Source organism: Cavia porcellus, unplaced genomic scaffold, assembly GCF_034190915.1.
Source record: "Cavia porcellus strain 051 isolate PalLab524CR breed Dunkin Hartley unplaced genomic scaffold, mCavPor4.1 scaffold_29, whole genome shotgun sequence".
Lineage (NCBI taxonomy): Eukaryota > Metazoa > Chordata > Mammalia > Rodentia > Caviidae > Cavia > Cavia porcellus.
The window spans coordinates 19,103,917-19,130,196 of NW_026947512.1; the positions used below are offsets into that span (position 1 = coordinate 19,103,917).

The 26,280-nt window shown below is 47.4% G+C and overlaps 2 protein-coding genes across 5 annotated transcripts in view; both read left to right on the plus strand.

Moving 5' to 3' along the window:
* The first annotated feature begins 1,207 nt into the window (after positions 1–1,207).
* On the plus strand, positions 1,208–7,444 carry Blacat1 (BLACAT1 overlapping LEMD1 locus). Its single transcript, XM_063240214.1, has one exon. It carries the CDS (start codon positions 1,208–1,210, stop codon positions 1,307–1,309), a length of 102 nt encoding a protein of 33 aa, XP_063096284.1. The 3' UTR covers positions 1,310–7,444.
* A 943-nt stretch (positions 7,445–8,387) lies between these two features.
* Positions 8,388–26,280, plus strand: part of Lemd1 (LEM domain containing 1) — a 40,515-nt gene continuing 22,622 nt past the window's right edge. The window contains exons 1-4 of one of the 4 annotated variants that reach the window (XM_063240210.1): positions 8,388–8,576; positions 20,182–20,301; positions 21,290–21,412; positions 24,245–24,309. In XM_063240210.1, coding sequence (XP_063096280.1) covers positions 8,432–8,576; positions 20,182–20,301; positions 21,290–21,412; positions 24,245–24,309 — 453 coding nt within the window. In that variant the 5' untranslated portion in view covers positions 8,388–8,431. Of the gene's footprint in view, positions 8,577–17,681; positions 18,256–18,300; positions 18,804–18,836; positions 19,958–20,181; positions 20,302–21,289; positions 21,413–24,244; positions 24,310–26,280 lie in introns of those variants that run through there. The other 3 variants (XM_063240213.1, XM_063240212.1, XM_063240211.1) reach the window with 3 other exon arrangements.

The window sequence follows — 26,280 nt, forward strand, 5'->3', positions numbered from 1 at the left end:
ATATGAAGGAGATTCATCCAAGGGCCAGGCTTGGGGGACTGGCAAGAGGTGCCTCACCTGCGCCACCTCAGGCTCCTCAGAGATAGCGGAGGAAGCCACTTTGCAGGTGTGCCCTGCGTGTGGGGCATAGGACATCCCTGCAGCCTCTGCCCTAGCCTGGGCCTTCCTGTCCCTCAGCACTGGCTGTCACTTACCTTCTTGCTGCCCGTATTCTTCCCACCAGACCCAGGACACAGGGTACCCTCCTTCCTCAGCTCCTGGCTTCCCTGCCCGAGCTGACTCGAGGGCTCCTCTGCTGCAGACTCCGGCAGAGGTGACTTGGAGGAATGCGCAGGTGGACGAAGCTAGGGGAATACAAATGGAGAATGGAGTTCTGGCTTGAGAGCCAGCGTCCCATCCCCAGATACCAGAGCAGCCCTTGACTGACTCATGTTGAGGGTCAGATCATCCAGAAATGGGACGCTGCCCCCCTGGGTCAAATCTGGCCTCAGTCTCCACTCCAGACTGACCTTTTTTGGGTAGGGGAAAAAAAAATGATGTCTTTCCTTTTGTACCTACTTTCCAAGCCCTTTGCCTGGCAAAGCACTAAATAAAACAGCCTGATGGCTAAAAGAACTCTCTTTGCTGTGTGTTACTCTGAGCAGTCAAAAGATGTATACTGTTCCCTGTGGATTTCTGTAAGGTGTCAGACAGCTTGGCATGGATAAGGAAGGGCAGTGTGTGTGACTTGGTTCCTGCTATCAACATAGATACTGCGCTGGGTGAAGGACTTTTCCCAAAGTTCCACAAAGTCCCACCTCTGGATCGTCACATGAGACCTAAAGGAGTACATGGAAGCCCCACCTGGAACCCATGTAAGGTGGTACAAGTCAGAACCCAGGCAGCTTACTTCCTGTCCCCCACCACAGTGCGTGGACGAGATGAGGCAGAGGCTAAGGGATGTAGCAGGCGGCAGCTGGGCTTTCTCTTTGTTGACATCAGCTCCTGACAGCTTGGGAAATGGAGGTTCAGAGGTTCTTGTTGAGTGGCATGGCTCTCTGAGCTGGTGTGAGGTGGCAGGCAGAGCCCCGGAGTTTCTGGGAGTCCACAGAATTCCGGGAACATTAACCCCAGCTTGCTTTTCTCTTCCTGCCTTTCTCCCACCCTTCTTCCTCCCCTGCCTTTCCTTGTAGATCTCTGGTGAGCCCTGCCCAGCCTGGCCCAGGGCATGCCCCAGTTCACTTTTGTCTGCTTCTGTGGCCTCCACGGCTTCTGCAAGATGAAGAGGAAGAAGGAAGAAGTCCACAGAGAACGAGAAACAGCAGTGTGAGCAGAACCAGGGCCCCTTTGTTAGCCTGCAGCAGGTCACAGGCCTGAGGCTGTCATTCCTGCAAGGCTGGGGCAGGAGCCTCAAGCATTCTAAATCTTGTTTGAGCTGGTGCTCTGCTGGCCTACTCTTACCTGAGGGCACTGGCCTCCCGTGTGCCTCCCAGGCCTACTCACGCCCATGCGTCCTTTAGCTTCTGGTCCTCAGACCTCTCTGGTGAGGTCCCAGTCACACAAGAGGAATCCCAAGGCCTCTCAGTTGCCTTCCAGAGACAGAAGCCCTACGGAAGCCAAGACCTAAAGCTCTGCACCGGCCCTGAGGGCTTCGGGGCTCTGCTCAGGGACTTTTGCCTTATTCTGCCTTGTGTGAGGAAAGCTGTTTGCTAAACAGGAAACTGGCTGCTCTAGCAGAGACCCTGGAGGTGGCCTCAGGGCTTGAGGAGTGGGATAGCCAGTTCAAACCAAAGACGGAGCCTCTGCTTGGGTCCCAGGACCTGGAACAACCACAACCCTGGGAAATGAGTCTTTCTCAGCCCCTGCAGCATCTTATTGGGCCATGTGGGCCAGATCTGAGGTGAGGAGAGAGGCGGATGCTGAGTGGGGCATTCTGTCCACAGCCCTGGCCCTCACCCTGCTTCCATGATGTCTGAGCCTCTGGCAGCAGTACAAATGTGAGGGGTCTGTCCCCCACGTGCTGGACACCCTTCAGGAACTGTCTTCCAGGGACCAGACTGTGGGGCCCCTTTTCTGACTAAACTGTGTCCTCCTTCCCTTTATTTCCTAACTCTGCCTCACCTCACCTTCTCAGGAACCATCGAGGAGGGTGATGCTTGTATGTGGTACCTTCAGAGGAACTACTGGAGTAGGGGGATCTCTGGGACTTCAGACTTGGACTCATCTCCCCATTCCAACAGCCGTCCCGTTTCAGTCTTGACCCTCCCACTCCAAGCCCATTTCCAAGAGGTGGGAAGCAAAAGAACCCCACCTCCACCACCATTTCATCATTGAACCAGGACCCCTCAGGTGCCAGAAGAGAGCCTGGATAGAGACCTGTTAGACCGATTCTAATGCTTCTGCAAGCCAGCTGTCTTCTCTGCACAGAGACTGTCGGTACAGGGTCAGTCACACCCCTACTGGCATCCAGGGACAGAATTGCTTGTCTGACATAAACAGGTGGCCTGGTAAAAGAGGCAAGTGCCCCAAGAGAGGAGGGTCTGCTTTCCTATCCTGGGCCTCTCTGGGTGACTGGAGAAGGCACAGGCCTCTTTGCCACTCCTCAGAATCTGACAGTGTCACCTGCCCAACTTATGTCAGTGCTAGGAGTGTTTCCTGTCCTTTGGGCGGATTTGGTGGGGTCAAGGTTGCCTTGGTGAGGCTCAAGCACAGCTTAAGAGTTCTTTCTTCCATCTTCCAAGTCTGCCCCTGCCTCCCCTCAGCTCCAGCCTCCTCCAATCTGTTATTTCCATTTATATTCAAAGAATTATAAACAGAAGTCCTTCATTCAAGGGAACAGTAAGATTCAGCCATCCAACCCAGTGAGGTTGAAAGGGCCAGCAGAAATCCTCCCTGGTTCTTTGTCCTCATGGGCAATAGAGGCCTTGGGTGAGGCAAAGAGATGCACAAAAGCTTTAGAGAGCTGCCTTGACAGAGTTGCCAGAGAGCCCGCCTGGAGTGCATGTGTCCCTCGTGGTGGCCTGTGAGATGTCACCGCTGTGATGCAGGATGAAATTGTATCCCTGGAACGCAGAGGTGTTGGATGTTTTGTCCTAACCACAGAGCTGCCCTGGAGGAAAGGTCAAGAGAGTGGAGAACAGAGGCTCCTGGAGCTTCGAGAGGGTGACAGAGGACAGCTTTCTTTGTGTGCACCTCTGAGCCCTTGGCAGGGGTGGTAGTTGCAGGGTTTGGCAGGGAGCAGGCTCAGAGGACTGCTTTCCCCAGGAGAGCTCCCTCGGCCCTGGAAGGACGTTGGCTATCTCGGGTATCAGCATATGGGAACATGGCTAGGGTCCCAAGGTGAAGGCTTCCGAGTGCAGGGCTAAAGCTGGGGCCAGGGCTACAGCAAAAATGGCCGGTGGAGGAGGCAGCAGCAGCTACAAGCTCTGTGCTATTTCTCCCTTAGTTTCCTTCTCAGGGAGAGGGGGACTTTCCCCTTTCACCTTCTTAGTAAGCAGCCTGGAAACCCCTTCCCAAATCTGTGCCCTTGGATGGGCCTCGGCAGGTGAAAACCCAAAAGGGCCAAAGTGGCCCTAGGTCTGCCCAGAATAGGGCTGTGCCGGGGCCTCTGACTTCTAGCCCGGGTTCCTCTGCCTGCTGCTCCTTTCCAGGTGGGCCTGGCTTCATGTTCCTAGGTCTCACTTTTTCCCAGACATTTCATTGGGTAACTTTGCTTTTTTGTCCCTATCCCCCAAGGACTGGAGATTGAATCCAAGGCCTTCACACTGAGACACATCCCCAGCTCTTTGCTTTTACTTTTGTTTGAAATAGTGTTTCCTTAAGTCAGTAGGTTGCTAGGATGAATTCAAACTTGTGACCTTTCAGAGTGCTGAGATTACAGATTCAGTGTGTGACACCATTTCTATCTTAATTGTGCCCTTTTTTTTTTTGGACCGAGGATCGAACTCATGACCTCATGCTTGCCAGGCAGGCGCTTATGCCAATGAGCCAAATTCTCGGCCCTTAATTGTGCCCCTTTCATTTCAGATCTCCTGCTCAAGTAAAGGCCACCCCGTAGTCTTTTTCTGGAGACTGCTCTAGAGGTGGGGTGCACAGACAGATGATCCTGTGGTGGGAGTGGGGAAGTTGTGGTTTGTTTTTGTGGTATGGTACCGCCTCTTTCTTGCAGAAGGGTAGGAGGCCTAGCATCCCCATCTCTAAAGGGGGGACTTCTGTCCTGTGCCTATTTCCCTTCTTGGGCTGTGAGCAGTTAAATGCAGGACAAGGAAATGTAAATGGTGCTTGTGGTCCTTGTGACTTGAGTCTCATGAACCCCAAGGGACCTCTGTCTCAGGTTGCAGGCTTTTTATTAGAATGTCATTGCCTTCACCCCCAGGGAGGGGCCTTTTGAATGTAGTACATGGGTCCATGGCTATATACAGAGAGTTTGTTATTTTTGTAATATGAAAAATAATTAAACTAACTGAAATCTTCATGAGGCGGTACAGTGGGGCGCAGAGAGCCCTGAACGGGGGACTTAGGCTCCAGCCCTGCTTGGACGCTGCAGATCCTGTGACCTTGTTCTCCTCAGGGTCTGTTTTCAGACTCTTCGGCCATAAAAGATTGAACTTACATCCTGTGAGTCCCGCTGGAGTCCAGGGCTCTGTGGGTCTGGGAAGCAGAGCCTCAGGGCCATACAAGCAGAGCGATTACAGGCGTCCCGTGCCCAGCAGCTGCACTGTGTACAGGTGGCAAATCTGTGGATAGGGTGGGCAGAGGTGGCATGACAGAGCTGGGAAATGGAGGGGGAGTGACAGGGAAAGCAAGTCCCCTTGAGCTTTATGGGAATCCTGTAGCCAGGACCCGTATGTCCTCTCCTCTTGCCCATAGCCAGGCCCAGCAGAATAAGTCTAGTAGCCTGGACTCTGGCTCTAGACCCTGTCTAGGCCACCATAGGTGCTGCTTTTGTGCTCTTTCCTTCCCATTTCCCTCCCTCCCTTTTTTCTCTCTCCCTTTTCACCATCACCTCAGATGCTCAAGATTTAGACTGGATCTCAAGGGCCAGCACCCTGCCCAGTTATGTGACCCCTGGGCCTTTGCATAGCTGCCCACACATCCATCTCTGAGTGGATAGAAGTGTCCCTTGCCCTCTGCAAGGAAAGTGCCTCAGGCCAGAACTCACCTGTGCAGAGAATGAACTTGCATCCTTCCCAGTGGTTGGGGATGTGCCTATGGTAGGTCATCCCTGATGATCCTCTTTGCATGGAGAGCTCCAGGACCCCAGTGCTGCTGCGTGACTGACTCCTGTCTGTGGCAAATTGCATCTTCTCTCCCAGCCTCCTCCACAAAGGTGGCACTAAGTTCTGCTCCCTCCATACCACACAAGAAGGCACACATTACAAGAGCTCATTGTATCGGATGTGTCTAGGTATGATTTGGGCTTTTGGAGAAGTCATTGTGTTCACAATGCAGAAAGGCCTTCACCAATGCTGAGAATGTCTGGATTCTATGCAATGGGCTCATGATAGGCTGGTCTGGGAAGTCTGATGTTCATCTTGAAAGTAGCTGCTGTGCCAAGTAGGAAATTGGGCAGAAAAGAGCACAAGAACCAAGAACCGGGATCTTTTCTGATGGAATGCACGCTGTCCTTCCAGTACGCAAGCAAGAGACAGCTATTGTTATCGTCAGCCTGTTCCCAGTGCAAACACAGCTCCCAAGTCCATGTTGTGAAACAGTTTAGGACCAGGGCATCTGGCTTGCCTGAGCGACTCCTCCTGACTCCTTGGCCATCCCTGGAGTGGTCAGTGCCTGCCATGTTGGGGGTGTTGTGGCTGGTCAGTCCTGTCTGTGTCTCTTTTGCTAAATTTCCATTGGGCCAGAACCATGGAGTGAGAAAAGAAAACAGAAACCCTGTCTTTTCACAGAGGAGCCCAGGGGGCAGACCTCTGCCCATGGCATCCCCAGAGGAGCTCTGCTAAGTGGTATAAGGAATTCCAAAAGTCAGGAGCCCTCAGATCTGGGAAGCTTGGAATCTGGCAGAAACCCTTAGGCTCTAGAATTCAAGGGTTTTCTTGTGGGCTGCTGGTCTACTTTCCTCTGGGGCAGGCTTGCTTCTTCCCCCAGCTCATTCCTGTGTTCCATCTGAGGGGCAGGAGGAAGGCACAGGAGGGGGAGATGGCAGGACCCAGCCAGATCCTCAGGACTCTCCCAGCCTCTGTTGCCATGACAACACTGCTATTTTTATCCCCTTGTTCATGATGCTCAAAGCGCTTTCTCCGTTCCAGAGAGGCCAGACTGCCTTCTGCCCTCATCCCTCAACACAACACCTTCTCCCAGAAAAGGGAACCTTCTAAGTCATCCCTCAGTTATGGGAATCTGTTGGACAGGGCTTTGTCTCTGCACTTTTGACTCTTGGTTTGCTACCCAGTTTGAGCACCCAGTTTCATGTTTCTGGGAGATCAAAACTCCCTTGGTTGCCCTGGGAGGCACTATAGAGAAGCCACAAAGAGATGCCACAAGCTTGAGATGTCTCCCTAGCCAGCCATGACACTGGCGCTACTGTCCTGGGGAAACCAGACCTGGTTTTAAGGAATGTCCTGTTGGTATAAGCCAACTCCCACTTCTGGAAAAGGGCTAGAGAACTAAGTTTAGTAATTAGCAGCCAAATACACAGGACACTGGTGAATCTAAACCAAGACGTTCTTTTCTTCTGTCTCTTTACCAAAGAACTAGGACAATTGGCTTCATGTCTTTGTCCAGTCTTTCTACTCAAAGCAAGAGAGTATAAATGCTGCAGGCTAGAAAGCATATGCCCCTTAACCTAGACAGCTCTGTTCCCTCTAGGACTTTGAGGTCTCCCCCTTTCCCTTGCGGTGCTGGGATCAGACCCAGGGCCTTATGCATGGTAGCAAGAACTTTGCTGCTGAGCTGCAGCCCCAGTCTGGAGCCTGAGCTCTTGATGCCCTTGAAGGCAATGTTTAACAAAAGTTATCTTAGCGCTGTTATTTTGCTGTCTCTTTGCCCTGGCCTAACCATTGGTCCTCTTCCTATGTCCCCACCTTCTTTGCAGTGGCAGGGGATCCCTGAGAGTCAATGGTGCTAATGTTCCCCCACATAGATGCCCCTGTATAGGTCAGTGAGATTTGAACCTTGTACCTGGGTGGCTGGGTTGGGGAGTACATTACATGTACACCCTCAACACCATGACCTGAAGACAGGTGTATGTCTTAATCTAGAAGAGTAGCAATCTATACCTTGTTAAGCCCTGCATTGAGGTTTTTCCTCTGCCGAACTGAATTCTGGATGGTTAATGTTCCTGAGGGTGGCTGAGACCCATTTACTAAGCCTCTAATTGGTTTCGTTTTGGCTCAAGTTGCATGGTTTCTCAAATTTGTGCACCTGGAGTAAGCACTTTTCTGGCCACCACTGAAAAGCATGCCGACAAACACTGCTCTGTTAATTGCTGTAATAAACAGACTTTATTATATCCCTTTGCAGTAAATGAATTATGCTGTCAGGGTGGATGGGGCATCCGTGTTTATTTCACACTGGAATACATTGCAACACAAGCTAAACATTTGTTTCCAACAACTCTGCAGAGAAAAGGGAGAATGGAGCCTGGAAGGGGGAAGAGTTGGGGTCTAAACGTAAGTGAGGTGATGGGGCCTAGGGGAAGCTTTTGGGGGACACCTTGCACCCCTGCAACTCACAGCCTCATCTATGCTATCTATAAATTGAGGGAAGCCAAGCCTCCTGCCTACTCTCTCAGAAATGGGGTAAAGCTGGCAGAAGTGGATGCTGAGCGGGTATGGGGGAGATGGTTTAGGACCACAATATGAGCCTATGTTCTTACAGAGACAAATTTAAGATGGAGTAAAGACTTTGCTTAGGCCTGTCAATACCATTGATGAAACAAGGGAGGCTTATAAGGAGGGAAAGACGCCATAAGATCATGTGATATGAAGAAGGATTATAGCCAGGTTGGTGGTACACGCCTATAATCCTAGCACTCTGGAGTGGCAGGAAGATTGCAAATTCAAGCCTAGCCTAGGAAAATTAGCAATTTAATGAGACCATGTCTCAAAATTTTGAAAAATGGCTGGGATTGTAGCTCAGTGCAAAGGCCCTTGGTTCAATGCCAGGTACAGGAAAAAAGGAATAAAAAAAAAAAAGATGATTATTTCATATGGTATGTGAATTGTATACTAGCAAAGTTGTTTAAAAAAGAATTATTATATCATAACACCACTTAAACTGTGAGACAGAGACTCAACTTATCTCTGAAGCTGGGTCACATATCTTATGTTCTCTGGTGTACAGTTCATATACTGAATGGTATAATAATCCTTTTCTATCAACAGAATACCAGCAAAGAGCTTCAAGTATCAGGGCCTGGAAGACCATGACTCTCAGAGTGGAGAAGGATCGTGAAAGGCTCCTTAGAGGAGAGAGAATTTCAGCAGAGCCCTGAAGGATGGAGAGAAAAGTATGCTCAGGCCACATAGACCTAAGGACCCTTCTCTGTGCCATCACTTGCAGACTTCTGCCACAGCTGCACATACACACAGAGCTAGCAGTGACCTGGCCAGCAGTGCTGTGTGGAGCCTCTTGCGTCACAGGTGGGCCCCTTGCTCCCAAATCCCTCTCTTCTCCAGGAGTCTGATACCTGACATTTCCTTAGTGCTTCCTTGCTTGGATTTTAGGCTTTGCTCCCCAGGGTTTGTAATCTAGGCAGGAAGCAAGCACTGAACTGCTACCAGGCATTTGTCCCACAGCTTTGGTGACAGTGACATCAGAGGTCTTCTCGTGTGGGTTCTGTTTGGAAGGAGGAAAAGAACGAGAGTATCAGCAGGCCGCTGGCCAAGCAGCCAAGGGCATTGCTTAGTTCAGGAAGAGGGTGCAGAAGGAGCCTGGCTGGGAGCTCTGAGCGTGAAAGCCATGTTTGCCGCACATATGAATATGTGATTGCCCACCCTCCGGATCCCCTTTCTTTTTCTCTTCCTTTCTTTCTCTTTTCCTCTGACTTTTCCCTCTGTGCTTCTTCCAAAGAGATAGTTGATAAACTCAAAGACATGACGCACTCTCCCCACCTTTCACACCACGTTGCCCACAGCCGGAAGATGAAGGAGAGGGTACAGGCGGGCAGCCCAGAGGTGCTGTGCTGGGGCTCTGGCTCCGGTGACCGCATAGACACATCATCTTGCTTTTCTAGGCCTCTGTTTCTCTACTTGTAGAGTGGGTTGAACTCTGCCTCCTCCCTTCTGCTCATTTCGCTACCCTGGAAGAGAATAAGACTCAGGTTCTAATTCCGGTTCTCCACCACAGTGCCCACCTCTTCCTGCCATCTTTCCGTATGCTGAATGCAGACCACAGCAAGGCCATCTCGTTTTGGGGAGATCAGGTCAGGTGGTGTGTTCTCAAGTGACTACTTAGCCCTGTGCCTAGTCCAAAGTAGGAGTTCAATTCGAGTTAACCAGAGAGGTTAGTTGGAAGAAGAATTACAAATGTCCAGTACATATTTTGCATATTTTACAACCCATTGCTTCCAGCACAGTGCTGGGCACAGAAGAGTGATTCACTTAATACGAGTCAAAATTAATTGAATATGTCTTACTAAAGTAGCTCAATATGCCCTAGATAATGTCTCCAATGCAAGGTACCAGACAAGACATAGCGTAGAAATACATTTTCCCCGAAATGCAATGAGCTGGGGCTGTGTGCACCCCACCGCTCCAAACTGCGTGCTCAGTAGTTCAGTCACTTTCTTCTGCTGCAATTCGGGGAGCATCCTGCAGGCGGCGCTGTCCCATCATCTCAGCCGAGTTGGGGGCTGGGGTAGGGAGGGAGTGTAGGATAGGGGGAGTGTGAAGGAAAAACAACCCCACGCGTCACTCACATGTTTACATGGGAACTGTCAAAATAGTTATTTTTAAGTCGAGTTCCGTCTGCTGCGGGTTTAAAACCGAGTGGCGCGGGGGCGGGGGCGCCCCGCTGCGGAGGGGTTGGCGGCAGTGGAGCCGAGTGCGCACGCGCACAGGACCTCGCGGGCGGCGGGGCGCCGGGCCCAGTGGGGTGTGCATGTGCGGGGAACCCTGCTTCTTCCTTTGGTTGCACGGGCTCTGCTTGGCCCGAGGGAACCTCTTGTGCCATGCCAGAGGGAGCTCTGGACGACTTTGGGGATGTCCACGTGCTCTTTGTAAGGTCTCCAGAGGCCTCCGTACCTCCTGGCCACACAGTGGGGCCCACTTCCCAGTCTCAGAGGACAGCTCCACAGGCTTAAGCCCCAGATCTAATCTAGAGGACCAGTCACCCCTGTCCCCCAGCCAACAATACCGCCAGTCTTGGGCCGGGGATGGGATTGCGGGATGGGGGATGAGTGGATTGTTTGGGGGCGGGTCACCATGGGGCAGACCTGAAGCTAAAATCCCTCAGGTCTGCAAACAGCAGAGAGAATTACTTGTCCTCAATGATAGGGGAGGCACGAATTCATTTTTCTCTGCAAAGTGAGGGACCTGCCGTGTTGACACTCCGGATGCTTCTCTCTCTCTCCCCGTTGCTCGCTCAGGGGCAAAGGGATTTGGGACAGACGCTGGCTGGCCCCGCTGCCATCAATACGTGTCCCAGCCCTGTCCAATGTCTACTCTGTAATGAGTTGTGCTTCGGAATGTCACCTCTGTTAATGGGGAAGCGGCACCTGGGCACAGCCGGAAGCACCCTCTGTCTTCATTAGGCAGTCCGCCGCCTAGCTGCCGGCTGCCCTCGCTGGGTGACAGATGACAAGGAGGAGAGTGAGAGCCGCAGCCTCCTGCTGTCCAGGACTCATTCCCAGACAATGACCCCGAATGCCCGTCCCTCCCCTCAAAAAATACACCAAAATAGACAGCTGAGAAAAATGCCCTTCTAGGGCCAGGTGCAGCAAGGACAGATAATAAAAAGCTAAAAAGCAGGCTAAAGCAAGAGGAGCCATTCATGGAGACAGACACCTGTTCTAACCACTCAGATCTGCTGTTTAGATTGAATTTGGGGAGCTTTTCCTTCTCTCCACTGAAGCTACCTTCAGATGACACCTTTTATGTCTCTTCTAATAGATGTGCGCACCATGCAAAAGTCACCAAATGATGGTATAATGAATGTTCTCATTCCAGACTTCCTTTGAGCCTGGCCTGTAAATTGCCTCGCACCCAAATCCTGGTCCCTTTACACCTTAAGCCTTCTGAGGCTGAGTCCTCTGAGACCATGGGGCTTTGGGCTGAGCAGAGTCATAAAATGCTGAGACACTGACCTAACATAGAAGGTATCCTCTTCTGTCATGACAAGATCAGTCCTTGAAAATCCACCACTGATACCATATTTCTTCGCATGGCCCCATGCACCCACCCTTTCCCCAAGGCCATGGTTAGTAGTCACAGCATCTCCTTCTAGTCCCCCCTGCCCAAGCAAATGAAACTCGACTCAGAAGTGTTCTTGGGAGTGCTCTGGGCAACCAGAACTGGAGCTGAGTTGGTGGCAGTGGTGGATGGTCACTTGGATTGCCTGAGGCAATGGGTCAACCCAGCACCTGCTGAGTAGTTGGTTTCATGATGGGAGCTGGTGGCAGAAGTGGCTTTCTGTCCCAAGACCTCTCTTGAGAAGGCTGGGAGAGAACCCATATGGGAGTCAGGACTTTCCTCCACAACCCCTCCTCCCTGCCCCAGAAGGGCATCTTCATGTACTGAGATACTCAAGCCCAAAGTCTGAGTCATCTTTGTACCCCCACTGTTTATTGCAACTCCCTTCCATTATCTAATGCTGCTGGGTCTCTCCTAAATCTCTCTCACACTGAGTTCTCCCCATGTCCACTGTTGCTACCTTAGCCCAAACTTATCTGCTCTCCTGGCCTCTCCAGGCCCATCTGCTCTGGCCCACTCTGACTTCCTTGCTGTTCTAGGAGCACAGACAGGGTCCTCCCTGGCCACTCAGTGTAAGGCCTCTTGCTCCCCAGACTCCTCTATCACCTAATCCCTCTTGTACACTTGGAACTCTGGCTTACTCCATTTCCCTCTTTGCCTGCTGCCCCTCCTACCAAGGTGCTAAGAACCTCAGATGCTTTATTTATCTGGAATCCTCAGCACCAGAAACAGTGCTAGACTGCAGGACTCAGGAAATAATGAACAAATGAATGAGTGAGTGAGTGAATGAATGGTTTGCTGCCACCCAATGATCCCTGTGTACCCAGCCCTGCACCAGCCTTACCATCCTCTGCAGAGCAGCTAGAGGGATCTTTCTCAGACATAAATGTCATTCTGCCAGTCCCTGATCAAAGCCCTTTGGTGCAGGCTAAACGTTGGTGGTTGTTGAAGCAGAGTAAGGGGCCTGCCTGTACTTCATTATACTTTCTTTCTTTGCTTGTAATTTATACCTCTGAAAATGTTTGAATTAAGTTTGAAAATTGTGGAAGCAAAAACCTCTGTGAAACCTTCAATGGTCCCCACTGTGTCCGTGGCATGTGGCCGACAAGTTCCTGAGTAAGTCTCTGAGTCCTTGCTGTCCACCCTCTGCTTGATTTGCATTCTCCCCAGTGCCCATCACCCAGTGCCCAAACATCCAGGCTTCTTCCTAGAACCAGGAACAGTCACAGAACCCAGAACTGTTGTTTTGACTTCATTTTTATGAGTATGGAATAGACTAGAGTTTTTGTGCACTGCTGGACTGCCAGGTCAAACTGGAGGTCCTCCACCAGGCACAAGAAATAGGCAGGCCATCAGGATGTCCATCTCTCTCAGCCTCTTCTTTGCTCCATTTGATGGTGTGACTGTTTCGGTCTTCTCTTTCGTCCATTTTTGTAGTCTTTCTGTGGCTGTTTTCCAATTTTCTGTGGTATAGAGTGTCCTTTAAGTGTGTCCTTTAAGTGTCATTTCTCCTGTGTTTCTTTCTTTCTTTTTTTTTTTTTTGGTACTGGGGATTGAATTTACAACCACGCGCTTGCAGGGCAGGCGCTTATGCTGATGAGCTAAATCCCCAGCCCGCTTCTGGTTTTAAAAGAACAGAAGTGATGTCCCACCACATCCTTGCCATCTTGGTTTGTTTCATCTCTCATTAAAAGATGACACTGTTCAAGTGCTCCTGCTGTGCAGAGAGCTCTCCTCTTGCTGCTATAAACCCATCCCTGTGGCGTGTTCTCTCTCTCTTTTTCTTTTTTTAACTTTTTATCGGTACCAGGGATTGAACTCACGACCGCCTGCTTGCAAGGCAGGTGCTTATGCCGCTGAGCTAAATCCCCAGCCCCAGTGTGTCCTCTCTTGCATGTTCTTTGAGAAAAAGTAGGTCTTTTGTAATGAAAAGAAGCTGCTTTGAATTTCCCTGAGTTCCCAGGTAAAAGAGTGGACTACAAAACTAAATGATGGACGTGGTGTCCCCTCGCCACCAAGCATCCAAGCAGGGTACCCCAGTGCCACCATGGCCTTACTCCTAGCTCACCCTTGTCAGCACTCACCATGTGCACTTGTGAACTCAATGAGTGAAGCTCCTGAGATGCATTAACTCAGCTCTCCACAGTTCTATGAGGAATGTACATCATTCCTATTTCGGTTTTACAGGTGGGGAAGCCAGGTCTCGGGGTGACAAATCCAGCGAGGGATACAAATGGAGGCCGTGATACAAAAAGTCCAGGATACAGATGAGGCATCCTGGCTCCAGAACCTGACTCTTATCCTGTCTGGAATTGCCTCCTAGCATTCCTGAGCTCCTGGATGGAGGCTCTTATAATTCAAGGCCACCCTGCATTCCCTCCTCTACTGTCATTGTCACAGGAGACGAAGGCAAAGGAGCCATGTGTCTCCCCCTCTGTCCTTTGTCCAACTCATCCTACCCTGAGCTGAAGGAGCACTGTCCGACAGCCATGGGACCATCACATGGGGCTTCCAGGGGCCTCCTGTTGACAGCAGAGGACCCTACAATGGAAAGATCTTCAGTACAGAAGGGATGCGGGGCTCACACCTTCCCTAAAAATCCCTGAACATGCTGCAGACTGGTTCAGCCACATCCATCCACTTCTCTAATGACAGAGCCAGCCAGTGTTGTCCTCTTCTTGTCCCCAAGCCTCTGTCCATGATGCGTCCTTGTCTAGAGTCTCCTCTCTCTGTTTGCTACCGTGAAGACACTGTCGGTCCTACACTTTAGGTCCCACTCTCAGTCCACCTCCCCCAGGGAGTCTTTCTTGAACACTCAAGTCTGGTCAGTGGAGATTTCTCTGCTTCTGAACTTCCATAGCACTTATGAGTACTGTTATGTTTGTATTTGATTAGGAACTTTAACTTTTTGGTTTTTTTATGGTCCTAGGCAAGGAGCCTAGGGCCTTATTTATGTCAGGCAAGTACTCTAAGCTCCTAAACTTTGATGTTTTACTTATCGTTTCCCTTGTGTGGTTTGATGCTCTGTCCAGAATGTAATCTCTTTGAGGTCAAGAAACTCATATTAGCCAGGTGCGATGGCATATGCCTATAATTCCAGCACTTGGAAAGCTGAAGCAGAGGATTGCTCTGAGTTCAAAGCCAGCCTGGGCTACACGAGTGACTTCAAGGCTAACTGGCACTACAAGACCATGTCTTTAAAAAAAAAATACCACCACCAACAAAAAAATTATCTTAGATGCATTTCTGTCATCACAGATTTCCTAAAATTTCTTGCATATGGCTTCTGTACCAGATTGCCAGCTGCAGGATTTATAGTATACCAGGAAGAAAGCCCCAAAATTGTAATTTGTCAGCGTCAAAGATCTGCTTTTTCTTCTGACAAGACTGAAGTCTAGGCCGTTTTGTTTTTAAGAAGCAGCTTAGAAAACAGGGTAGATGGGTAGCTTCCTATTTTTGCATAGCAGTGAAAATGTTCTTGGAATACAGTCTTTGTAGGCAGAGGTGGTTGTGGCCACCCCGGAGGACTGCTTCTCTGTGTCCCCATAGCAGCTCCTAACATCTCTGAGGAGATCTTGAACTAGTGTGTCCCACAGTGAAAATCACTAGGGCATATCACACTTAGACATGTCAGAAGAATGCACTGATTTGGCTTACTGAAAGAGGAAATTAGGCACATTCATTTTTATTAAAAGTGTATTTGTTGCTGTGTTCATAAAATGGTGATTAAGTGACTTTACCCCCCTTTGTTTAATACAGAGTTGCTGAGTTTTTTCTCCATTAACCGTGTTCATGTGTATTCTCTTCCAGGGAAAATACTTCTACCAACACATGCATAGTACCTGATTAAACCAGCAAAGGGGAGCTTTGCTTCTTTTCTCACCATGAGGCATCTTCACTAGTAGTGGGCACATAGTTGGTGCTCAGTGGCCCACCTCCCCAGGGGCTGGAATCTAATGTTTATATCAAAGAGCCTGAGCCTGCTCTCATCCATGCGATTGGCCCAAAGTGAATTTCACAGTGGCACTGGCTTCCTCCTGTGCTCAGCCTGCCCGGCTCTCCCTTCCCCTGCCCAGCTGGAGTGAGGCTCAGAGAATATTAGTTAATTTTGATATCAGTCTGAGAAAGATTAATTAGGAAGGCAAATTTGCTCTAAAAGATGTAATTAATTCCAAAACCAAAGAGAAGAGTGTTATGGATTATCTGCAATGCTGCTGCCTTCAAGTCCTGTGGATAATCAAGAGCTGAAGAGACGAGCACAGACTAATTTTTAAAGTGTCAGTGCTGTGTAGGCCAAACTCCATAAGGCTTCTTATGTAAGCAGACTCATGGCCGAGACAAAAGACCTTACTGAAGTGGAGTGTATGCAAGTGAACAGAAGAGGAAATACCAACCGGATGGCCCACCCTGGCTTTTCTGCCTCCTCCGTCACTTGTGAATCATGCGTCTTCTTCTCTTGTCCTCCCCAAACCAAATCCTCACCTTTCTCCACTGCTGTGGTAACAAAGTAATCCTGTAGCTACCTTTGCGCTCCAAGCCATCCTCTGCTCAGTCAGCTTCTAAGCTGGACATGTGTCCCGGCTCCTTAGCATGCTCCTCAAGGTGTTTCACACATTGGTCCCAAACTCTTCATCCTGGCTCATTTCCCTCCTTTTGATTGTCACACTCCTCAGCTGTCTGTGTCCAATCCCTAGTTTTTTAGGACATACTGTTGACCCACACTGGAAGTTGCAACCTTGTTGAATGACACCTATGACTCTTTAGAGCCCCCAAGTTTGGGCTTCTCTACTGATATCTTATTTTCTTTTTTAATGTTTTGTTTTTTGTCTTTTTCTTTTTTATCACTACCAGGGACCGAACTCACGACCACACACTTGCAAGGCAGGCACTTATGCCGCTGAGCTAAATCCCCAGCCCCCAGATGTCTTATTTTCTTATGATCATTTGTTTTCTTTTCTCTTACTGGAGACAGTGAGCTCCTTCAAAGACCAAAGCTTTTGTATTCTTCTCTGCCTTTCCCTGTTTTAGGCCAAGTATAACATGCATCCAATGGGAGCTGCTCAATAAGTATTTGTTGCAATGAACTGTCAGCTGACAGTTTGAGCAGTGATTGCAACAGGTTTAGATCAATGAAACCCAAACCTGACTCTTCCTTCTCCCATCCCCCCGGTCACTAGTAAATTCAGCTTGAAATCTCAGAGGAAATGACCGTGTTCTGCTTCCTTTGCTTTGGTAGGTGAGCTGCAGAGGCAGGTGGCTTCTGGAGGAGGGTTATCTGAGAATAGTGAGTGATGAAAACTTCAGACTGACAGCTGCTGATCTTTGCTTAAGTTGATTTCCCCCTTTGCAAATGGTTATTGGCAATTGAAACTGCAAATCTACTATCTGCTTCCCTATGTAAATTGCGTTTACATTTAAATTGTGCATTCTTCCAAAGGATGGGGTTAGTAAATAACTGGCAGATTAAACTTGAGGAGAGGAAATTGTGTCCCACATCAAACCTGAGACTCAAGTGACATCTGGCTTTCACTATTTCCACTATTTCGGTTTAATAACAGCATGTGGCATTAAGGGAAGAGAAATTGGATCTACATTTTAATGAAAGGAGGAAGTGCTCAGGATTTAGATAACTTATCATGCTGAATACCTTGTCAATTGGTGATTAAAACTTGCTTCCCTCCAGAAATGGCATAAAACCGTCTTTGCAGCTCTGGAGAGAATAAAAATCAAACAGACAAACAACAACAAAAACTAGGCTAATGCCCAGGACTACAGAGAGAAAACGGAGAGAAATGCTGTAAACTCTGAAGCCAGATACTTCAGAACTCCACAGAGTGCAGGAATTCTTAAACGATAGAAGGCTAACAGTAGAATCATGGATACACACAAGGTGGATCTTTAATAAAGTAGCTTTGAACAGAATAGTTTACACATAGAAGGGGGCTCAACTGACAGATATTGGTTGCAGCATTGGCTTAATTCTTTCTCAACTTGCCTTGTTTTAAATCCCAGAGGTTTGAACAAGAAAATATTTAAAAAATGTCTACTTCATCCCAGCAGTCTTGCTGTTTAAAATGGAAGCAGTTCCACCTGCTAGTTGCTTTTCTGTTGAAAGCAATTCTGGGAAATATAAACAAAACGCTTGTGCATCCTAATAAGCCAAGCCTATCATTTATTTGCTTTGATTGGAACAAATGTGTCAGTTTTCAAAGTGTTTGTTTGGTGAATCCAGTGTTTGGGTGTTGGTAAACATTGCATTTTGCATTTGTTTGGAATGGATGCTCTATTCAGTAACTTTGGAGTCGTAGCCTGGGAGCCTTCCTAACCAGCCAACCAGAGATATGCAGCTCTTTTCCCAGGATCTGAAGACAGTTGAAGTCCCTCAGTGATGTGTAAATGGGATGGAGCCTCCTGAAGAAGAGATGGGTATGGAAACTTTCAGGGATAGGGCTCGTGATTCATTAGAATAATAATTAGAATCATTTGTGTAATGCTCCCTTTATGTGTATTATAATCCATTGACCCTTCATGACAGTCGTATGCATGGTACCACCATCATCCCCATTACAGGTAAAGAAGAGACATATTGGGGTTAGTAATTTACTGGGTCCTGTGTCACCCAGCCACTAAATGATAGAGCTGGCTGGAGCTGCTGTTCCCTTAAACCTTTTCATGTGGTTCCCTCCTCTCCCTGATGTTTAATCAGTGCACTAGCATGGTATTTTCTCACAGCTACATTTTGCCTGGTATAATTATTTTAAAAATTGCAGCAGTCTTTCAGGAAATGTGCAAGCTAATAGTCTGCTGGATCTTTCCTTTAAATAAAGCAGCAACAAGAAGAAAGTTACTGCAATGAGATGACAGTATCTGTCTCAGCTGTCTCACAGGGGTGTCCAGTGAACAGAAAGAGGTATAAAGCATTTTGAAAAGGCTCAAATCATCCAACTTCTCCAGTGTATGATTAGTTACCTGCACTCCATCCTGATTATTATTTTCTTAAGCAAATAATCCTTAACAAATTAATATAGTTTTCGTCTACATTCAATTTTCCCTAGAGTGCACAGCTAAATTACCCATCTAGTACTTTGGGTCTCTTTAGGTAGGCTGGACTCTGGAGTTTGACTTCTTTCTCCTACTAATTTCTTGGCACCATTACCCTTGGCGTGGTAGCAGCTCTTACTTCCTGTGTCTAATGATAACATTCCTACCTCTCTTGACATTTTCTTGTGGCAGTCTGCCTCTGAAGTCGACCAGTACTTCCTTCTGTTTGAACTTAGTTTAAATTAATCATCTGGTCTGTTGCTATGGGGGTTACTGATGTCACACTGCTGGTATTATGATTACCATAATATCTAACAAGCATAGAGGGGTTGGTTGCTCCTGGAGACCTGTGGGTGAGACTCATTCTGCCTCAGTAACCATCCCAATTGCATAGACTTTAGATAACCATGTGAAGGGGTAAGTGGATTAATCATCCAGTTGGATTTCATTTGAATATTTTTCTTCCATATGCGTGTTCCCTCCAGGCAATTGTCTAGCGTCACCTGAAATTGATGAGGGTTCTTTTGGAGGTTATTTTTGGGAAACTGGAGAAACAACAGACAGCTGTTCTCAGGAACTAGTGTCATAGGATTTGCCAAAGCTAGCCTCCAGGAAAAAAAAAGAAAAGAAAAAGAGAGAAAAGAAGAGAAAACTGAGATGCAGTTCCCCTTTTCTTTCTAGCATTAGGTTTTTTCTTAGGGAAATGGAAGTGTTAATTCAATTTCCCAAACACATAGAAAGGAGAGACTGGCGTTTGCTAAGCACCTACTATGTGAAAGAAAAATAAGCAGTTTTAAAGTTTAAAACCATTCAGCTAGGTGCTCCTGAGCACTCATATAAGACAATTCATGGCGTTTTCTAGTTTGTATACAATGTTCTTCCTAATTGGACATTGACTGATCACCAATAAAAGCAAAGTCATTACTTAAAATTGATCTAGATCCTCCTATGCTGAGTAATTATCTTGTGGTCACTTTCTCGGCAATATTAGAAAGCCTTGAAACATGATAGAAATGAGGTACAAAATCCTTAAATTAAAAATCTCTGTTAAAAGCCTTGACAAATGGCTCTGTCTTCCTCACAGTTTTGTCAAATGAGTGGAGGGCTTGATTTTAGGGAGATCAGGAGATCAATGAGATAAAACTGATTGAGCTTGAGGCGGCAGAGGTTTGGAAGCTAGATCAAGACTTGCATAAATCTATGTAAATCAATTTGTGTGCCAGAGAATGAATAGTTGACTTTTTTCAAATGCCAATTCAGCAATTACAAAGTCTGCTGGTGGTTAATTAAAAACTACCATCTCGTTATGCTCAGAGTTAAATTGCAAGTGTGAAAACTACTACTGCTTGCAATAACTGAATGCTCTGTACTCTCTGTACTGTCATCAAAAGGAGGGCAGGGATAAATAACTTTTATTTAACTCACTTAAAAAAAATCTCTCTCAGCTCTTTCATATTTAATTAACTTCTTATCTTCCCGGAGCTTGAGTCTTACACAGAGTTCCTGAACAATAATGGAAATATTTGTTCATTTTGTCCGGAAGATTTTCCTCACATCAGCCAAGCAAAGAAGTAAGAAATGTTGGGTAGGATGACAGCCCCCCCAAAGCTTCCCATGGAGGATGCTAATGCTAGAAGGGCTTAAAGGCAGAAAACAGCAGAAAGGATGATGTGGACTTTGTGACTGTGCACCTCCAAGAGGGGAAGAAGGCTTGAAAATCCTCTTGTGGGTGAATAAAGCTTTAGCACTTATTCATAAGACTGTCTTAATGAATTTGATTTTCTACCATTCCCAGGATTCCACTGTCAGGAAAGAGACCAGACTTCCATCACCATGGTGGATGTGCAATGTCTGAGTGATGCTGAATTGCAAAATCAACTTAAGAAGCTTGGATTTTCACCTGGCCCAATACTGCGTATGTATACACAGACACAGAGAACTAAACCTTTATCATTTGCCATCTACCTCCAAAGATGGAAAATAACCCTTACTAGGGGAAACATATGCAATAAAAACCATGCAAATAGAGATAGAGAAACTGAGCTTGTAGCTCAGTTCCTAGTACCTAGGATGTGTGGGGCCCTGTGTTCAATCTCCAGCACAGTTTCCCCCAGTGAATGGGGAAACAGAAAATCATATACACAGAGAGAATCCTTACAGTTTAATACGTATGATGCCAGAAAGGATTGCTTTTTTCTTTTTTTTTTCAACAGTGAAACCCTGTTATTCTTTATTATATTACCTTGTTTTGTTTTGGCTATATGCTCTGTATTAACTAGTTACTCATGTATGTGTTTACTGTCTGTATTTCTAATATGTAGAGTAAGATATACAATCATGGCCATCTTGTTCTAATATATATTCAATGCCTGACTCTGTGGCTAATCTACCTCAGTGTTTGTGGAAGAGAAGTGAGCTCAGTGGCTGTGGCATCTGCTTCATTTAAAAAGTTATAGGGAGCTGGGCATGTTGCACAGCTATAATCCCAGCACTCTGGGAGGCTGAGGCTGAAGGACTGCATGTTTGAAGCCAGCTAGATGCCTTAGTGACTTAGTAAGACCATGTCTCAAGATAATAAAAAGGAGCCAGGCATGGTGGTGCACTGCTATAATCCAAGTATTAAAGCAGGAGGATCGTTGCAAGTTTGAGACCAGCCTGGGCTACACAGTGAGCCCTAGGTCAGCCTAAACTGTGTAGTGAGACCCTGCCTAAAAAAAGAAAAAAAAAAAAGAAAAAAATAATAAAAGGGTTGGAGATGTAGCTCAGTGCAAAAAGGTCTGGGTTCAGTCTCTAGTACTGCCAAAAAAAAAAAAAAAAAAAAAAAGGCTGAGTTATGAAATACCCTGAATCCCATAGGATCACATATAAAAATAGGACAATTTGTTCTCCACATTCTTCCTCAGCTTCCACCAGAAAAGTGTATGAAAAAAAGTTAGTGCAGTTGTTGGTTCCACCTCCCTGTGCATCACCTATGCTGGATGGACCCAGAAAGCCGGATGGACCTAAGGACAGCGATGACAGTGAAGGTACTGTCGAAAGCTGCGCTGCTAATTAGCATTTAGCACTTATTAAAACCCTGTCCGGCATGATTCATGCAGCTTTACGTAGTGTGTATGTTGACCCGTGAAACAGCCGTGCGGCCTGTTTGCACACAGAGCAGGGAAAATAGGTCCCTGGCTGCAAAAGGAATCTGAAATTCCACGTTTGTATTCACTTCGGAGACTCAGTTGGGTTGGAAGTTGGGGGAAGGACTGATCAATTTGCGTATCCTTTAACTAATTAGAGCCAGATGCATGTGGATTCCTTAAAGTCAGAAGTTCCCACAGATAAATTCCAGACTTCCTTTGAAGTCTCCACCTCCACTTTGTCTCAATCAATACATTTGATCATTGTTTTCTTTGGGTTAAATGGTTTCATGTCTATTAAGAAACATGCATCAGCCTGTACCTCCTGAGCCCCCCTATATAACTGCCCTCCTGATTTACATCGCAGCTGATGGCTGTAGAGCGGGTGGGTGGGAGCAGTGGTCTTGGTTCCTGGGCTTTGCTTACAGTGGCACGGGCCCCAGGAGGACCATTCTCCTGAAGTGGTTTCTGGCTTCAGAGCCCTAGAGAATGGCTTTGCAGATTCCCACAATGTCAGTGCTTTGTCCCTGCAGATAGTGACCGGAAGTCCTCTGTGAGCCATAGTGAAAGCCACTCATGCATTCTGGACCTGATGTACATTATCTCGTGTAATCCTCAAAATCCTTGGCTGAAGCTCCAAGAGGCAAAGTGATGGGTCCATCATGTAGCTCAGAAGATAATCACACAATAGAAAGTACCCCAAAGAGCAAGGCCATCTGTCTTCACCAATGTTTTCTGCTTGCAACTAGAACAGTACCAGGCACACAGCAAGAGTTTAGTATATGTTATATTATGTTTGTGGAATGGAAGTGATAGAACTGAGATTTGAACCCAGATCTGGCTCTCAAAATTGTGCCTTTGCTACTTTACTCTTTTCTCATAATGTCTATTGTGAGGATGAACGCACTACATTTTGGATCGAATTTGATCTGTAAAAAAAACTATTTCACATAGTTCATGTTAGCAGTTCAATAATAATATAGGTGGCTTCTGGAAGATCTCCAGACTACAGTCCTGGGACTGGAGGTAGAGGGAGCTTTCCACAAGGCTTGGGCATAGCTGGGCTCATTTGAAAAGGGCAGCAAGGTTCTGGGACAGATACGTTGGCCTCTGAGTAGGACAGTTAATACAAAGGTGCCACAAAGCAAAGTGGCCATCCCACATCCCTCCGGGATAGTGAGCATGTCCCAAGTCCTGTCCCCTACCTGGCTTTCTTGGAGAGCAGCAAAGGGATGAGACCTGCCATGGGAACTTTTCACAAGGCACAGGTCACAGCAGAGTTAAACTGTGCCTGTCTCAGGCCCAGACTCACCCTGCGTCCCAGCCTGCAGTCTCCTCAGAATTTGTGCTGGGGTCTGGGAGAAACTTGTCTTTTAGTTTATGAGCTTTGCCTCTCTCTCCAACCGAGTCCACCTGCTGATCCCCATCTATGGGCCACCAGGTGAGTGATGAAGACGCCCTTTCAGCCACATGTTTGTCATGCAGCCCTTGCTATCAGTGGCTGGTGCTAGGAAGCCTGGCTGTCCAGGTACGGTCTGAGCCACGCACTTGAATTTATTGGAAGAATATCAGGGTCCCTGGTGCCATGTGATTGGAGGGGGTGAAATGGAACTGATGGAAGTGGGGTCAGAAATCCAGCCTGCTGCATTTTACAGAAGCATCTAATTCTGAGATGGGAAAGTGATGGGGGAGAGGAGACAGGGAGCTCTAGACCTGCGGCTAAGCTTTAGGTCATCCAAACAACCAGTGAGTTTGATTTTTCTTATTTTCACTCACTGTTTAGATGGTGGGTAGGCATCACTTTTGCTATCTAACCTTTTTTTAACTCCCCCTTTCCCCACATTTTGTAGTGATACTGGGGACTGAATCCAGGGCCTTCACACTGAACTACATTCCCAGTCCTTTTTTTTTATTTTGAGACAAGAGCTCACTAAGTTATTCAGGCTGGGCTTCAGCCAGGCTGGGTTTCAGTTTGCAAATCTGTCGCCTCAGCTTCTTAGAGTCCTGGGATTACAAGCATGTGCTACTAGGCCCAGCTCCCAGATACCATTCACATGGAAAGCTCATTTAAAATCTCCCCATTTGGGGGTTTGGTGGCACTGGCTGTAATCCCAGCACTTGGGATGCTGAGGCTGGCCTGGGTTACATAGCAAGACCCTGTCAATAAATAAATAAGTAAATAAAATCTCTCTGTTGAAAGAGATACTGATGGTACAATAGCACACAAATCTCCAAGTTGATCATAATGGCTCCTGCATTAAGGCTGGGAATGTAACGTAGTGGTAGAGCACTAGTCTGGCCTATAGCAGGTCCTGGGCTTGATCTGCAGCATTGCAAACACAAACACACCAATAAAAGTGCTGGTTTCTCCTGCTGCCCTCCACCGTGGTAAAGTAGGAACGTAGCTCTGGCCTTTCCTTTTTCTCCTGGGTGTTTTTTTGGATACAGCTAGAGAAAATTCCCCTGCCCTATCCTGTCATTCAGGACCACGTGGAACCTACAGGGGGTTTACAGGGACAATGAGGAATCTGCAAAAAGCCACCAGATGAGCAGCCAGCTCTGCGTTTCTCCCGGAGGCAGACGGAAACAATCTTTTCCCTCAGAAGGGCACCTTGGATTTTCTTCCCTTCATAAAAGTGCCCTATGATTGTGCGACATCATTCTTGGTGTTTATTTCTTTTGTGGGCTTGTATGTTCTCATGGTCTATTTTCCTTTTGTCTCCCATGATCCAGAGCTTAATATCACTTTGAAAGGAAATGTCATACTCGCAACAGAAAAAAGCCAGGATTCCAAAAAAGTATGTACAATTCTAATGCACATATATTAAAAATAGGAAATAGCATCTTTCATGTATATTAAGAAAGGCAAATAACATCTGATTCTGTTATAATGGTAAAATCCAGGTTTCAAGAAAATCGTTTGAGCCGAGTGTGGGAGTGCATGCCTGTAACCCCAACTACTCAGGAGTCTGAGGCACGAGGATCACGTGTGAGGCCTCCCTGCACAACTGAGCAAAATAAAACGTCTCAAAATAAAAGGACCAGGGATGTAGCTCAGTGGTAATGCATCCCCGTCTTCAATCCCCAGTACCTAGAGCAAAAATGAAAAACAACAAAATCATCTGAACATAGGCTTCTGTATTGTGAAACAACTTTCATATTCTAGCAGAGAACGCAGAATAAAGGGTGCTGCTTCTGCCTAAGAGCTGCCCCCTGCTTCTCCTGCCCCCGCCCCCCGCGCCCCCTCTCCGCCCCCCTGCAGGCCACAGATTCACACTCGCAGATAGTGCTGTGCAGGGTGCTGTAAGAATAGGTGCGAGTCTCTACCACCTTTTGTTTCCTGGAGGTTGAGCTCTGGCTTCCACCCCAACACCCTACAGCAGCAGGAGGCCAAGGGTAACGTGCTTTAGCTGGGAGACCCTTGCCCCTACTGTCAGTGCCTGCTTGGAGAAGTCAGGTAACAGGAGCGAGCCTTCTAATGCAAATTACCAGCAGGAGTCACCTTCTAGCTCTCAAAACTCTCTGCACAAATGAGCTGGGCTTTTTCTTTTATGTACTTTGTCCCTCACTAGTTTGAGACACCTTCTGAGATCTTTTGGCCACTCCATGGCCACTGGTTTCTCTGTTCTGTCCTTCATCAGGGTTCCTTTCTGACTTTTCTTCTTGTCCCCTGAAGATGGTCCATCTTCAGCCCCTCCTCTTGTCATCACCACTCTTGTCTGCATCCCCGCCACTCCCATGCTGGGACTTCTCTCCTGAGGCTCAGGCCTGTGTATCCAGCTGCCTTTCAGAAAGTTCCTCCCTTTTCCTCCTCTCTCTACAACTTTTTCTTCTAGTAAATGATGACTCATGATCATAAATATTTTGTAGCTGATATAGATGAATTTATACTTTGCCCTGTTCTTGTTCCCTGGATACCTTGGGCTCGGGGAAATATCTGGGACGAAGTGTGTTTTCAGTCAGCCCAAGCCTGCCTTTGTGGCCTCTGCAGAGCATCATGGTTTCTCCACCTCCCCAATGTCCAGTCCCAGAGATTCCAAGCAGCGCAGTGCTGGCTACTCATCACTTCTCCCATGTGAACAGGTGTCTGGTCCTAGGAATTTTAAGTACGATCAGGCGCTGGAGGTTTAATTCAATGGTATTGATCAGTTTTCTGTCACTGGGACAAAGTGCCTGGCATATACAAATGACTGGAGAAAAGGTTTATTCAGTTTCAGTTCAAGACAGAAGCAACACGGCGGAAGGCCATGGCAGGAGAAAGCCGCTCACAGCATAGCAGCCAGGAAGCAGAGAGCACAGAAAGAGCCAGTGAACAAGGGATCAGGGACCAGATATAGTCCCTAAGATCACACCCCCAAAGACCCAGCCAAACACACCCACAAGTGTGCTTTACTAATCTCCTAGGTGTCTCTAAACCAATCCGGTTGATGAGCTTTATGCAAAGCCCTGCGTTTGATTCCCCAGCACTGCAAAACAAACAAAACAAAACCCAAAATCCATCCATCCTCTTTTCCCACTGCTGCTGTGCTAGCTTGCACCCAGAATGGTTTTAAAAATTTTATTTGAACTATTGCAAAATCTTCCTAAATGGTTTCTGCTTCCAACTTTTCTCAATTCCAGTTCAACTCTACAAAAAGAGATTTAATGTCATTCATAATGCCCAGAGATTTTCAAAAAGAAGGAAACCAACTCTACATGATGAAGACACTCCCGTGTTTCCTACAGTGTTTCCTTCCTCCCCAGCCACTGACCCGTGGTGTATCCTACGC

Bases quoted from the DNA above. Each gene is read 5' to 3' on its own strand.
- Blacat1 (XM_063240214.1), top strand. From the start codon at position 1,208: ATGCCCCAGTTCACTTTTGTCTGCTTCTGTGGCCTCCACGGCTTCTGC.